Here is a 15,110-nt window from a genome sequence, read left to right as displayed (position 1 = left end):
CACCTGTCCAGGGCAACGGCACTCGCACAGTGTCGTGCGCTAGGTGGTGACCCCGGCCATGGGGGGGGGGGGAGGCAGCACAGTTAGGGAGTTTTAGAAAGTGGCATATGTTGATGTTGGACATTCAGCTGATGCAAAAGGTGAAATAGGTCAAGTCCCAGGAAGAGGTGGACCAAAGCAAACCATTTTTCTGTCACCCTATGTGTCATCAGGGGAAGATGGGACAAAATCCTTGGAAACCCATGCGTGGTTCATTTTAATGAAGGTTAGATCATCCACATTTTGGGTTGACAGACGGGTCCTTTTTTCTGTCAGGATTGATCCAGCTGCACTGAAGTCTCTTTCCGATAGCACACTTGCAGCTGGGCAAGCGAGCTCCTGTAAGGCATATTGGGCCAATTCAGGCCAGGTGTCCAGTTTAGCGGCCCAATAGTCAAAGGGGAATGACCTGTGGGAGAGCATCGATATGGGAGGAAAAGTAGTTTGTAACCATAGTTGACAACTGCTGTCTCCTGTCACTTTCCATCGATGCAGTATTACCAGTTGTGTGAGCGGTACTTGAAAAATCAGTCCACAACATTGTCATGAAACCCCTGTCTCCAACGCCACTTCTGCTGTGTGCACCACGAACACCTCTGCCAAGCTGCCCCCGGCCCGTACGGCTCGTGTGAGAACCATCACCGCTGCTGTGTGCTGGGAATGCCTCAAGCAACCGATTTACCAGAGTTGCTTGTTTATTAGCCAATATTAGGTCAAGGTTCTCCTGTGGCATGATGTTTTGTAATTTGCCTTTATAGCGTGGATCCAGGATGCTGGCCAACCAGTAGTCGTCATCGTTCATCATTTTGGCAATGCGGGGGTCCCTTTTTAGGATCTGCAAGGCATAATCTGACATGTGGGCCAATGTTCCCGGTGTCAATGATGCACTGCGAGTGCTGGTTGGAGGAGCACTTTCTGGCAAATCCACATCCCTCCAGTCACGCACAAACCCTGTACCAGACCTTGCCACGCCAACATTTTCACTTGCCCCACGAGATGCATCCTCCTCCCCTAAGTAATCATCCCCATCATCCTCCTCCTCCTCCTCTTCTTCCTCCACCTCGTCCAGGAGAGGTCCCTGAGCAGACAATGGCTGAATGTCATCAAGGATTCCCTCCTCCTCTTCCTCCTCATCAACATTGGCTGCAGACGCCTGCTCCTTAAGGTGCGTCAAAGTTTGCATGAGCAGACGCATAAGTGGGATGCTCATGCTTAGGATGGCGTCGTCTGCACTTACCAGCCGTGTGCATTCCTCAAAACACTGAAGGACTTTACAGAGGTCTTTCAGCTTCGACCACTGCACACCGGTCAACTCCATGTCTGCTCTCAAAGTTCCTCCCACAAATGCATTATGGCCTGCCTCTGCTTGCACAGCCGCTCCACCATGTGCAAGGTGGAGTTCCACCTTGTTGCAATGTCGATAATGAGGCGGTGGTTGGGAAGGTGGAGCAATCGCTGCAGCTTCTGCATACGAACGGAGTGTACAGGCGACCGGCGGATGTGCGCGCACAGTCTTCGCACCTTCTGGAGCAGGGCTTTTAACTCCAGATAATTTTTGAGGAAGCACTGCACCACCAGGTTCAAGGTGTGAGCCAAGCAAGGTATGTGGCTGAGTTTTGAAAGGGCTATGGCTGCCACAAAATTACGCCCGTTATCACTAACTACCTTGCCTGCCTCAAGATGTACACTGCCCAGCCATGACTCAGTTTGTCGCTGAAAGTACTCGGCCAGCACCTCGGCGGTGTGTCTGCCGCCCAAACACATCATCTGCAACACTGCCTGCTGACGCTTTCCACTAGCTGCTCGATAGGGGGACACCTCGTGTGCAACAGTGGCAACTGCAGATGGAGTGCTCGTACGACTGCGCTCTGTGGACGAGCTTTCGCTTCTGGAGGAGGAGGAGGGTCGAACGCCTACAGCCAACTGTTTCCTATACTGTGGGCTAGGCAGCACTGTCCCACCACCGCTGTCCCCTGTGGACCCTGCATCCACCACATTAACCCAGTGCGCAGTGATGGACACGTAACGGCCCTGGCCATGCCGACTGGACCATGCATCAGTTGTGAGGTGCACCTTTCCGCTCACTGACTGCTTGAGTGCATGGACAATGCGGTCTTTCACATGATGGTGGAGGGCTGGGATGGCTTTGCGAGAGAAGAAGTGGCGACTGGGTAGGTCATAGCGTGGTACTGCATAGGCCATGAGTTCGCGGAAAGCTGCGCTTTCCACCAACCGAAAGGGCATCATCTCAAACGAGATTAGTTTGGCAATGTGGGCGTTCAAACCCAGTGTACGCGGATGAGAGACTGAGTACTTTCTTGACCTACTCATAGTGTCTGGGAGGGTGAGCTGGACTTGAGAGCTCCTATGGTGGAAGTAGCGGTGGACAGGGCGGACTGAGAGAGGGTTGATGATGGTGATGGAGTTGGTGTTCTTTCTGATGGCCTAGAATCAGTCTTTTGTTGATATAACAGTGGGATTCCCTGACTGCTGTGGCCTTGCAACGACACCTCAACATTTGCTGCTGTGCTAACCGGTGGGCTTACAGTGGGGGAAACAATGCAGCGTTGCTGACTACCTTCGTTGTGATCAGTTGCACATGTGGCACTTGAGGTTTGGTGTTGTGTCCACGCTTGCAAGTGCATGCTGGTTAAATGTCTAAGCATGCAACTGGTATTCAAATTTTTCAGATTTTTCCCTCGGCTAAAGGTCTTTGCGCACTTCTTACACATAACCTTGGCCTGATCATGAGGATTTTGTTCAAAAAAGTGCCACACTGCACTCTTCCTACTTTGGCAGACATTTTGCGGCCTAGCACACTGTGATCTTTTGACCCTCTGGACAAGCTGTCCAGCAACTCTTTTGATGTTTGGAACCTGTCTTTGGAGTGCTCCGGGCCTGCCAGATAACAGCTGTTGCGATGTCGATGTCTGCTGTGGATGCTCCTCATCTGAGCTATTGGAAGCAGCACCCTCTTCCCCCAATGGATGCCAATCTGGGTCAACAACTGGGTCATCCATCACCTCCTCTTCTATGTCATGTGCACCTTCCTCTGTGTCACCGTGTATGGTGGTATAGTGTGCGGGAAGGGGCACCTGAGTCTCATCAGGGTCAGAATCTGGCTCTGTACACTGCGAGGACAATGTAGTGCTCTGAGTGAATGTACCAGCAGAATCATCCATCAGCGGCTGTGCATCAGTGCACTCCATGTCAGATTCATCTTGGCCTGGGTAATTCACCATTTCACTTGATAATCCAGGCATGGTATGTGAAAACAGCTTCATGGAGTAATCAGTAGTATGGCCTGCGTCATCCTTCAATCTTGGTTGGGGTGAAGGACACAAGGAAAGGTGTGGTTCATGAACATGAGCCTCCAATGACGACTCAGTGCTTTTACTTTTTACAACTAAAGAAGAGGAGGCGATAGAGCTGGAGGCTGAGTCAGCAATGTAAGACAAAACTTTTTCCTGATGCTCTGGCTTTAAAAGCGGTTTGCCAACTCCTAGAAAACTAAGCGTTCGAGGCCTTATGTAACCAGACGATGACGCAGGCTCAACACCTCCTGCATTCGGTCCTATTTTGCTCTTGCCACTACCATCAGATCCACCACCAACACCATCATTACCAGCTGCCAACCCCCGCCCAATTCCACGGCCTCTTCCACCAGCCTTCCTCATTTTTGGTAGAAATGTAGACAAAATCCAACAAACTATATAGTAATGTAAAACAAGGTACAAGGTGTCTATAGGACAGGGGAGATTTTGAATTTCTGCAGACACTTGTGGACACTGGACACTTTTGGATTGTGTGAGGCCCACTGATATCTGAGCGCTATGTCACAGGCTCGATGGCACAGCTGTGACCAAAGTGACTAGAGGATAAGTGAGATTTTGAATTTCAGCAGACACTTGTGGACACTGGACACTTTTGGATTGTGTGAGGCCCAATGAATATCTGAGCGCTATGTGACAGGCTCGATGGCACAGCTGTGACAAAAGTGACGAGAGGATAAGGGAGATTTTGAATTTCTGCAGACACTTGTGGACACTGGACACTTTTGGATTGTGTGAGGCCCAATGAATATCTGAGCGCTATGTGACAGGCTCGATGGCACAGCTGTGACAAAAGTGACGAGAGGATAAGGGAGATTTTGAATTTCTGCAGACACTTGTGGACACTGGACACTTTTGGATTGTGTGAGGCCCACTGATATCTGAGCGCTATGTCACAGGCTCGATGGCACAGCTGTGACAAAAGTGACTAGAGGATAAGGGAGATTTTGAATTTCAGCAGACACTTGTGGACACTGGACACTTTTGGATTGTGTGAGGCCCAATGAATATCTGAGCGCTATGTGACAGGCTCGATGGCACAGCTGTGACAAAAGTGACGAGAGGATAAGGGAGATTTTGAATTTCTGCAGACACTTGTGGACACTGGACACTTTTGGATTGTGTGAGGCCCACTGATATCTGAGCGCTATGTCACAGGCTCGATGGCACAGCTGTGACCAAAGTGACTAGAGGATAAGTGAGATTTTGAATTTCAGCAGACACTTGTGGACACTGGACACTTTTGGATTGTGTGAGGCCCAATGAATATCTGAGCGCTATGTGACAGGCTCGATGGCACAGCTGTGACAAAAGTGACGAGAGGATAAGGGAGATTTTGAATTTCTGCAGACACTTGTGGACACTGGACACTTTTGGATTGTGTGAGGCCCACTGATATCTGAGCGCTATGTCACAGGCTCGATGGCACAGCTGTGACAAAAGTGACTAGAGGATAAGGGAGATTTTGAATTTCAGCAGACACTTGTGGACACTGGACACTTTTGGATTGTGTGAGGCCCAATGAATATCTGAGCGCTATGTGACAGGCTCAATGGCACAGCTGTGACAAAAGTGACGAGATGATAAGGGAGATTTTGAATTTCTGCAGACACTTGTGGACACTGGACACTTTTGGATTGTGTGAGGCCCACTGATATCTGAGCGCTATGTCACAGGCTCGATGGCACAGCTGTGACAAAAGTGACTAGAGGATAAGGGAGATTTTGAATTTCAGCAGACACTTGTGGACACTGGACACTTTTGGATTGTGTGAGGCCCACTGATATCTGAGCGCTCTGTCACAGGCTCGATGGCACAGCTGTGACCAAAGTGACTAGAGGATAAGGGAGATTTTGAATTTCTGCAGACACTTGTGGACACTGGACACTTTTGGATTGTGTGAGGCCCACTGAATATCTGAGCGCTATGTCACAGGCTCGATGGCACAGCTGTGACCAAAGTGACTAGAGGATAAGGGAGATTTTGAATTTCTGCAGACACTTGTGGACACTGGACACTTATGGATTGTGTGAGGCCCACTGAATATCACAGAGCTATGTCACAGGCAGAAATTGGCTAGTGTATCACAAACTACAAGGTATATGTAGAATTGGGCAGAATAGGAATCTCCCTAGAGTGCTGCTCTGTAAGAACGGAACATGTCCTCGTTTTATTCTCACAGAGTGACACACTGATAGCTTCACTGTGGCTGTGATAACAGCCGTTACACGGTACTGTGTGAGGAGCGTACACCGCTGTATGGTCTGAAAAAATGCACGCTCAGTACCTCAGCAGGACAAAAAAAAAAATTGGGATTGCTTTTAAAAAAGCAGTTTGCGGAGCAGTGGGTAAACAGCAATGCAGGAATGTCAGGAAGCCTTAGAAGGCAGCCCAACAACCAACACCACTGATACACCACAATATAGCCTCCCCTTGCACTGCACACACAGTGACTGGTGTGTTGTACAGGCAAAATCGCTAGCAGCAGAAGCAGTTTTTGGTGTCTTCTTCCCTGCCTAACGCTCTCCCTACAAAATCATCAGCAGCAGCAGCTCTCCCTATTCTGAGATCAGCATGAGTAACATGGCGGTCGGCGTGCACGCCCTTTTATACCCCCTGTGATGCCCCCCAAAGCAAGCCAATCACTTGCATGCCCTTCTGAAAGATGGTGGTGACCCGTGCCTATGTCATCACGTTGCCCACAGTGTCCGTGGATCCTGATTGGCTGAAAAAGAGCGCAAAACAAACTTTTGAAACGCGACTTTGGCGCGTAAGTCGCCGACCTCGTGGCCGATCTCATCCCAGGGTCGGGTTTCGTTTCATGAAACCCGACTTTGCCAAAAGTCGGCGACTTTTGAAATTTTTCGACCCGTTTCGCTCAACTCTAGCAGCCACCCCTCGATTGTAGGCCGCCTGTCCCATCGGCATCTTTAATTGGGCCCACTGCACCCTGATAGTGCTTGTGTTTTGAGGCCTGGGCACCATCTCTGCCTCTTTCCAGGTGTTTTTTTTTTTTTTTTTTACCATTTAGTGATGTATACCTTCCATATCCTTCTTTATAACCCCTTATATAATGTTACATACCCTCCCATTTCCTGCTGAATATCGCAAAATAGCAATGTACCCCTTTCATATTGAGCCGTCTACCCTCATATATTGCTCTATACACTGACATCACTACTGTATTCCTCCATATAGTGCCATAACCCCCATATACTGCTATATACCCTCCATACTGTGCTGTGATCATGTATCTCCCGCCGCTATAATCAAGTGATCGGCGTCTCCATTGATGACAATGTGAGATTCATTCCTAGAAATAGATCAGCCTATTGATCAGGAGCCATCACCGGTCTGGGGAGTGAAGGGTGTGTAATATCAGGGGAAATGCAGAGAGCTCAGACCAGAACAATGCGAAAATACTGAAAATGTTGCTGAGCACTGAAAGAGTTAATAGCCCATCCTCTCCTATTACCAGCAGAACAGTGGGGGCAGAGGGCACTAGGACCCAGTTCTGAGAAAATGGGTTCAGTAGGTGAGAAGTGACTGGGCTAAAGCCTTCATGTATGGACTCTGTCACAGATCAGCTTTTTTTGCCATCAGTCACAATCTGTTTTGTGAAAAAAAAACAGCAACTGATTTTGCTGAATCAGTTTTTTTCTCGTTGACTTGTATTAGCGACGGATGGCCGCACGTTTCATCCCGTCTTTTGACGGATTCGTCGGAAATTCTGTGTCCGTCGGCTGGATACAACGGACACGGGAACTTTTTTTCGTGTACGTCGAAAAGTCGGACAGCGACGAATCCAGCGTCATTCGTCGTGGGCTATAATGGAAGCCTATGGGCGCAGGATCCGTCGCTGGATTCCATTTTTTTTTCCAACTGAGCATGCATGGAATCATTTCTATTCCTTTAATTTAACCCTGAAAGCCATTCTGGCACATAAAATCTCTCTCGAATTCTGTTCCTTTAACCCCTTAACGACCAGGGGAATTTTTGGTTTTGCATTTTCATTTTTCCCTCCCCTGCTTCCCAGAGCCATAACTTTTTTATTTTTCCGTCTATATGGCCATGTGAGGGCTTATTTTTTTTTTTGCGGGACGAGTTGTACTTTTAAATGACACCATTGGTTTTACCATGTCGTGTACTCGAAAACGGGAAAAAAATTCCAAGTGCGGTGAAGTTGCAAAAAAAAAAGTGCAATCCCACACTTGTTTTTTGCTTGGCTTTTTTGCTAGCTTCACTAGATGCTAAATCTGACCTGCCATTATGATTCTCCAGGTCATTACGAGTTCATAGACACCAAACATGTCTATGTCCTCTTTTATCTAAGTGGTGAAAAAAAATTCAAAAGTTTGCTAAAAAAAAAAAAAAGAAATTGCGCAATTTTCCGAGACCCGTAGCGTCTCCATTTTTCATGATCTGGGGTCGGATGAGGGCTTATTTTTTCCGTGCCGGACTGACGTTTTTAATGATCCCTCTTTTGTGCAGATTCGTTCTTTTGATCGCCCGTTATTGCATTTTAATGCAATGTCTTGGCGACCAAAAAAACATAATTCTGGCGTTTTGATTTTTTTTCTCGCTACGCCGTTTTGTGATCGGGTTAATGTTTTTTTATTGATAGATCGGGCGATTCTGAACGCGGCGATACCTAATATGTGTATGTGGGATTTTTTTTCTACTGTTTTATTTTGATTGGGGCGAAAGGGGGGTGATTTGAACGTTTAGGTTTTTTTAATTTTTTTTTATTTTTAAACTTTTTTTTTTTGCTTTTGGCATGCTTCAATAGCCTCCATAGGAGGCTAGAAGCATGCGCAACCCGATCGGCTCTGCTACATATGGGCGATGAGCAGATCGCCCATATGTAGCAGATTTACTGCTGTGCTTTCAGCGCCGACCATCGGGTGGCGCTGAAAGCCATATGCCTGGAACAACCATAGAGGTCTCATAGAGACCTCTGGTTGTCCAGGCAACATGACGCCGACCCCCGATCGCGTGACGGGGGTTGACGATGACGTCATTTCCCGTTCGGCGGCCGGAAATGCTATTTAAATGCCCGCTGTCAGCGTTTGACAGTGGGATTTAACTAGTTAATAGGCGCGGGAGGACGGCAATTCCGCTCGCGCCTATTGCGGGCACATGTCAGCTGTTCATAACAGCTGACATGTCCCGGCTTTGATGCGGGCTCAGCGCCGGAGCCCTCATCAAAGCAGGGGAGATGTCTGATGACGGACTGTGTCCGTCATTGGACATTAAGGGGTTAAAATTCCTACAGCGGCTGCTGCAACGGATCTGTAAAAAAAAACCGGATCCGGTGCATCAGTTTTTTATGATCTGCGCAGGATCTCTTTTTTTACTCACTGACAGATTGTGACTGATGGCAAAAAGCTGGTGTGAAAGAGGCCTTCGGCTGTGTGCCCACGATGCGATTTTTAAGCGTTTTTGCTGCGATTTTCAGCACGAAAACGTTTAAAAATCATGTACGTATCTGCCCCCCATGCATTCCTATGGCATTCCGCACATGCTGTGCTAATGCTGCGCTTTTTTCCGCGGCGGAATCGCATCGCGGAAAAAAATCGCAGCATGCTCATTCTATTGTGCGGAATCGCAAAGAATTGCCGCGATTCCGCACCCATAGGAATGCATGAGAATCGCTTACTTCCCGCATGTGGCTATGCCCACCATGCGGGAAGTTAAGCGTCTCATGTGCGGTTGGTACCCACGGTGTGGAGGAGAGGAGACTGTCCTCCAGGCCCTGGGTACCATACCCCTGTAAAAAAAAGAATAAAAAATAAAAAAATCGGGGTATATTTACCTTCCGACGTCCCGCGCTGCATTCCCGGCCTAAGCGTTCCCAGTAATGCCTTGCGGCAAGGTCCTGTGATGACGTAGTCTCGCGAGATCGCTATAGTAACGCGAGACCAACGTCATCACAGGTCTCGCAAGGCATTACTGGGAACACTGTGGCCCGGGACGTCGGAAGGTAAATATGCCCCGATTTTTTATTTTTTTATCATTTTTAACATTTTATCTTTTACTATTGAAGCCGCATAGGCGGCCTCAATAGTAAAAAGCTGCTCACACTCGTCAAACACTATGTTTGACGAGTGTGACCAACCTGTCAATCACTTTCCAAGCGATGCTTCAAATCGCTTGGAAAGCGCTTGAGAAAATCGCGGTAAAACCGCGCGATTTCTGGGAAGGAGTCCGGTTTTTAGTCTGCGTTTTAAAACGCTACGTGGGCACATAGCCTTCATCTGCTTGCTGCCTTCAACATTCTAATATTTTTTTTTAAATATGGAGCCTCAAACTGGATCCCATATTTTAGATGTTACCCCTTTATAAATAACTTACTTGAGGTCACAAATATTGGGATCACAGGATTCTCTATACAATTTAAGAATCTTGTTTGCTTTTTGCAGCTGCTGCCTGACACAAGACTTCTGCAGCTCCACTCATAACCAGAACACCCACCATGTCCTTCCCCTGACACTTTACCCTTTCCCATCCAAGAATTGATCTGTACAGATCGTTGCCCTCCCCACTCCTGACGATATATTTACAGAAATTACCATTTACAAGTTTCTTGTCCCTTAATAATTTCGACACCCAACTGCGCAGTGTCCCTAGTCCCTGCATCTGTACAAGGTTGTTGTGGCTGAGTATTGAATGACTTTGTTGAGTCCAGCTATATCACACAAGCCCCATGATCAAATCTAGAACACCTTCACATAGAAATCCAACATGCTGGGAGTTAATTTCTGCAATATATTTTTCAGGTTTTCTTTTAATGCTGGTTAGTGCAACAGGATACAGGCAGCCACAGCTCTGCTGTAGACGGGGTGGTGGCTCTTAGAAGAGCCTTTGGGTTGTGGGTGCAGAGCACAGAGCAGATCACTTGGCGCTGGTGTACTTGGTGACGGCCTTGGTGCCCTCGGACACAGCGTGCTTGGCCAGCTCTCCGGGCAGCAGCAGGCGCACAGCGGTCTGGATCTCCCGGGAGGTGATGGTGGAGCGCTTGTTGTAGTGAGCCAGGCGGGAGGCTTCCCCTGCGATGCGCTCAAAGATGTCATTGACGAAGGAGTTCATGATGCCCATGGCCTTGGAGGAGATGCCGGTGTCAGGGTGGACCTGCTTCAGCACCTTGTACACATAGATGGCGTAGCTCTCCTTCCTGCTCTTCCTCCGCTTCTTTCCATCCTTCTTCTGAGTCTTGGTCACGGCTTTCTTGGAGCCCTTCTTGGCCGCTGGTGCAGACTTGGCAGGATCAGGCATGATAGCAGAATGTTCTCTTCACTAGAGAAAGAATAATGATCCTGCTCCTCCCAGAGCGGCCGTATTTATAGACCGGTTATGCAAATGAGCAATGCTGTCAGATCGCTGTGCTATTGGGTGAGAAAGTCATGTGACCAATGTACAGGTAATGATCTCTGCCCACTGCAGCTCATTGGTGTTTCCACAAGTTTTGTTTCCATTGGTGACTTCAGATCCAGCCAATGGCAGGAGAGGAGGCGGGGCAGCAACAGGTTATAAAAGGCGCAGGAGACTGCGCATTCCCCACACAAGAGCATTCTCTATCTGCTGATAACTGTGAGCGCAGTGATGTCTGGACGCGGCAAACAAGGAGGGAAGGTCCGTGCTAAAGCCAAGACCCGCTCATCCCGGGCAGGACTGCAGTTCCCGGTTGGTCGTGTGCACAGACTTCTCCGCAAGGGTAACTATGCTGAGAGGGTGGGCGCCGGGGCTCCGGTCTATCTGGCTGCTGTGCTGGAGTATCTGACCGCTGAGATCCTGGAATTAGCCGGTAATGCCGCCCGGGACAACAAGAAGACCCGCATCATCCCCCGACACCTGCAGCTGGCCGTGCGCAATGACGAGGAGCTGAACAGGCTGCTGGGTGGGGTGACCATCGCCCAGGGGGGCGTCCTGCCCAACATCCAGGCCGTGCTGTTGCCCAAGAAGACCGAGAGCAGCAAGTCCAGCAAGAGCAAGTGAGCGCTGCCACCGACCCCGTATCATCCACACAACCCAAAGGCTCTTCTAAGAGCCACCCACACCGTCACCACAGGAGCTGACGCCGCTGATCTCTGGTGTGAGCTGTATGTACTGATCTGCTGTATGGCTGAGATTCTGCAAAAATGGTATGGACGATATTCCCACTGTGCCAGGCTATTAGGTTGATGCGGCGCATTTTATCCAAACATTTCTTACAATATCCACATCCACCTGCCATACTGTGCTGTATAGCCTCCCATACTCCATATAGTGATGGGCAGTGCTGGGGTCCTGGGTTCAAATCCCACCAAGGATAACATCTGCAGGGGGTAGTATGTTCTCCATGATTACCTGGGTTTCCTCACTCTAAAGCCTTAATGATGGTGAATATAGACTGTGAGTCTTAATGGGCACAGTGATGAGAATGTCTGAGGTGCTGTGGAATTAATGGCACTAGATAAGTGCATAAAATAAAATATATTGGAATAGAACCCCCATATAGAGCGGTATATACGGCCATATGATGCTGGACACACAATACTCACATAGTGAGGAGTCTACAGCTCTCCTCAGCCATGACACCACGTGTTACACTGAGAACAAAGAGCGGAGGAACTATCAGCCATTGGGTGGGAATTTCATTTTCAGGGCTCAGCCAATCAGCACTCAGTAGGGCTATGGCTCTGCCCACAGGGTCACTTCCATGTAGACACTCAGTGTTAACCCTTCAGTGGCTGATGTTTCCGGCTCCCATAGAGCAGAGCAGACTGCGGTACCAAGGGCCCTCCAGTAACACTGACTTTGGGAGCCCACTTTTCACCTGCATACAATTATTACCCTACCCTCGTTCACAAATTTTTCTATATCATAATATACTGTATAGTTTGGTTAATGAATGATGAGATGTTGCTTTTTTTCTGTACAGAGTGAATTATGCCAAGTATTATCCATATAGTGGGGTTGGGGGTCCAAATCTGCAGTCACCGGCTTCTCCTCACATGTGGGCGGAGCACAGAGCTGTTGGGGGTTTGGAATTTCCCGCACTTTTTCCTGTTATTTTCCAGCTTTTATCTGCAGGACATTATGTCTAGTCATAGACCGGTCTCCTCCTGCTCGGATCAATGGCGGCGTGAGACATCACCATGATCATCGCTGGTCAGGGGAGCAAAGGGTTATATCCTGCTGTATACACCGAAACAGTGCTTAATGTTCCCCATTTACTGTTGTATACCCTCAAAATGTTGCTAAATATCTGTTTAGTGCTGTATACATATAGTGCTATACTATGTGATCTACCCCCTCCATATTGAGCATTTACCCCCATATACTGTTGTATACACTGAAAATACTATATTCCTCCATGTAGTGCAATAAACCCTCATATGGTGCTGTATACCACCCATACTGTGCTGTGATCCAACATGCTGGTGGTTTGTTATATTATGTTCTGCAGCGTTTTGCAGGTCATCTCAGATACTGTCGGTCAGTGCAACAGAACAAGAAGCAGCCACAGCTCTGATGTAGATGGGGTGGGTGGCTCTTAGAAGAGCCTTTGGGTTGTGGGTGCAGAGCAGATCACTTGGCGCTGGTGTACTTGGTGACGGCCTTGGTGCCCTCGGACACGGCGTGCTTGGCCAGCTCTCCGGGCAGCAGCAGGCGCACAGCGGTCTGGATCTCCCGGGAGGTGATGGTGGAGCGCTTGTTGTAGTGAGCCAGGCGGGAGGCTTCCCCTGCTATGCGCTCAAAGATGTCATTGACGAAGGAGTTCATGATACCCATGGCCTTGGAGGAGATGCCGGTGTCGGGGTGGACCTGCTTCAGCACCTTGTACACATAGATGGCGTAGCTCTCCTTCCTGCTCTTCCTCCGCTTCTTTCCATCCTTCTTCTGAGTCTTGGTCACGGCTTTCTTGGAGCCCTTCTTGGCCGCTGGTGCAGACTTGGCAGGATCAGGCATGATGAGAGCAGAATGTTCTCTTCACTGGAGAGAGAATAATGATCCTGCTCCTCCCAGAGCGGCCGTATTTATAGACCGGCCATGCAAATGAGCAATGCTGTCAGATCGCTGTGCTATTGGGTGAGAAAGTCATGTGACCAATGTACACGTAATGATCTCCACCCACTGCAGCTCATTGGTGTTTCCACAAGTCTTGTTTCCATTGGTGACTTCAGATCCAGCCAATGGCAGGAGAGGAGGCGGGGCAGCAGCAGGTTATAAAAGGCGCAGGAGACTGTGCACTCCCCACACAAGAGCATTCTCTATCTGCTGATAACTGTGAGCACAGTGATGTCTGGACGCGGCAAACAAGGAGGCAAGGTCCGTGCTAAAGCCAAGACGCGCTCATCCCGGGCAGGACTGCAGTTCCCGGTTGGTCGTGTGCACAGACTTCTCCGCAAGGGTAACTATGCTGAGAGGGTGGGCGCCGGGGCTCCGGTCTATCTGGCCGCTGTGCTGGAGTATCTGACCGCTGAGATCCTGGAATTAGCCGGTAATGCCGCCCGGGACAACAAGAAGACCCGCATCATCCCCAGACACCTGCAGCTGGCCGTGCGCAATGACGAGGAGCTGAACAGGCTGCTGGGTGGGGTGACCATCGCCCAGGGGGGCGTCCTGCCCAACATCCAGGCCGTGCTGCTGCCCAAGAAGACCGAGAGCAGCAAGTCCAGCAAGAGCAAGTGAGCGCTGCCACTGACCCCGTATCATCCACACAACCCAAAGGCTCTTCTAAGAGCCACCCACACCATCCCCACAGGAGCTGACGCCGCTGATCTCTGGTGTGATCTGTGTACTGATCTGTTATACGGCTGAGACCCTGTATAACACTGAGTTGTATAGATTGTATAGTTGCACCAGGCAGTGGGTATAGTGCTGTCTATCAATGGCCTGGCACAGTGCACATTTCTTTTTAGGGGGCGGGAAAAAATAAGACCTCACATTGTGTTGTATAGCTTCCTGTATATCATATAGTGATGTGTAACCCCGATACAGAGCGGTATATACGGCCATATGATGCTGGACACACAATACTCACATAGTGAGGAGTCTACAGCTCTCCTCAGCCTGACAGGAGCCGCCGCCATCACACCACGTGTTACACTGAGGAGAACAAAGAGCGGAGAAACTAATAGCTGTTGGGCGGGAAATTCATATTCAGTGCTCAGCCAATCAGCACTCAGGAGGGCTATGGCTCCGCCCACAGGCAGCACAGGGTCACTTCCCCCCCAAAGACACTCAGTGTCAACCCTTCAGTGGCCGATGTATCCGGCTCACGTAGAGCTGAAGACTAGCTGAAGAGCCCGGCGCTGCCCTGGCATAGTAACTAACTATGGTTAGTTAAAACAAATTATAATGAGATAGAGAGATATATATATATATATATATATATCTGTGTACAGCCCCATTCACTATAATATCCCACATCATCCCATCAGCCAGAGCCACCGGACTACTAATATCCCATATCATCCTGTCAAAGCTACCGGACTACTACCCCTAATATCCCATATCATCCTGTCAAAGCTACCGGCCTACTCCCCCTAATATCCCACATCATCCTGTCAAAGCCACCGGCCTACTACCCCTAATATCAGACATCAACCCGTCAGCCAGAGCCACCGGACTACTACCCCTAATATCAGACATCAACCCGTCAGCCAGAGCCACCGGACTACTCCCCCTAATATCCCACATCATCCCGTCAGCCAAAGCCACCGGACTACTCCCCCTAATATCCCACATCATCCC

The 15,110-nt window shown here is 49.2% G+C and overlaps 4 protein-coding genes across 4 annotated transcripts; 2 read left to right on the top strand and 2 right to left on the bottom strand.

Annotated features, from left to right (window-relative positions):
• Nucleotides 1–10,214: 10,214 nt before the first annotated feature.
• LOC141083226 (histone H2B 1.1-like) lies at nt 10,215–10,663 on the bottom strand. The gene has a single exon (XM_073567397.1). The coding sequence runs from the start codon at nt 10,644–10,646 to the stop codon at nt 10,266–10,268; it is 381 nt and encodes a 126-aa protein (XP_073423498.1). The 5' UTR covers nt 10,647–10,663; the 3' UTR covers nt 10,215–10,265.
• A 257-nt stretch (nt 10,664–10,920) lies between these two features.
• LOC141083225 (histone H2A type 1) lies at nt 10,921–11,423 on the top strand. Its single transcript, XM_073567395.1, has one exon. The coding sequence runs from the start codon at nt 10,974–10,976 to the stop codon at nt 11,364–11,366; it is 393 nt and encodes a 130-aa protein (XP_073423496.1). The 5' UTR covers nt 10,921–10,973; the 3' UTR covers nt 11,367–11,423.
• Nucleotides 11,424–12,898: 1,475 nt separating this feature from the next.
• Nucleotides 12,899–13,378, bottom strand: LOC141083120 (histone H2B 1.1-like). The gene has a single exon (XM_073567303.1). It carries the CDS (start codon nt 13,320–13,322, stop codon nt 12,942–12,944), a length of 381 nt encoding a protein of 126 aa, XP_073423404.1. The 5' UTR covers nt 13,323–13,378; the 3' UTR covers nt 12,899–12,941.
• Nucleotides 13,379–13,620: 242 nt separating this feature from the next.
• On the top strand, nt 13,621–14,102 carry LOC141083119 (histone H2A type 1). Its single transcript, XM_073567302.1, has one exon. It carries the CDS (start codon nt 13,653–13,655, stop codon nt 14,043–14,045), a length of 393 nt encoding a protein of 130 aa, XP_073423403.1. The 5' UTR covers nt 13,621–13,652; the 3' UTR covers nt 14,046–14,102.
• The last annotated feature ends 1,008 nt before the right edge of the window (nt 14,103–15,110 follow it).

This window comes from Dendrobates tinctorius, unplaced genomic scaffold (genome assembly GCF_039654945.1).
Source record: "Dendrobates tinctorius isolate UK_male_01 unplaced genomic scaffold, ASM3965494v1 ptg000020l, whole genome shotgun sequence".
Lineage (NCBI taxonomy): Eukaryota > Metazoa > Chordata > Amphibia > Anura > Dendrobatidae > Dendrobates > Dendrobates tinctorius.
The sequence above is the reverse complement of the archived record's forward strand: the minus strand, read 5'-3'. Positions and strand labels throughout refer to the sequence as shown.

What these genes read in the sequence shown, in the direction of transcription:
- LOC141083226 (XM_073567397.1), bottom strand. Translation starts at nt 10,646, where the DNA reads ATGCCTGATCCTGCCAAGTCTGCACCAGCGGCCAAGAAGGGCTCCAAG.
- LOC141083225 (XM_073567395.1), top strand. Translation starts at nt 10,974, where the DNA reads ATGTCTGGACGCGGCAAACAAGGAGGGAAGGTCCGTGCTAAAGCCAAG.
- LOC141083120 (XM_073567303.1), bottom strand. Translation starts at nt 13,322, where the DNA reads ATGCCTGATCCTGCCAAGTCTGCACCAGCGGCCAAGAAGGGCTCCAAG.
- LOC141083119 (XM_073567302.1), top strand. Translation starts at nt 13,653, where the DNA reads ATGTCTGGACGCGGCAAACAAGGAGGCAAGGTCCGTGCTAAAGCCAAG.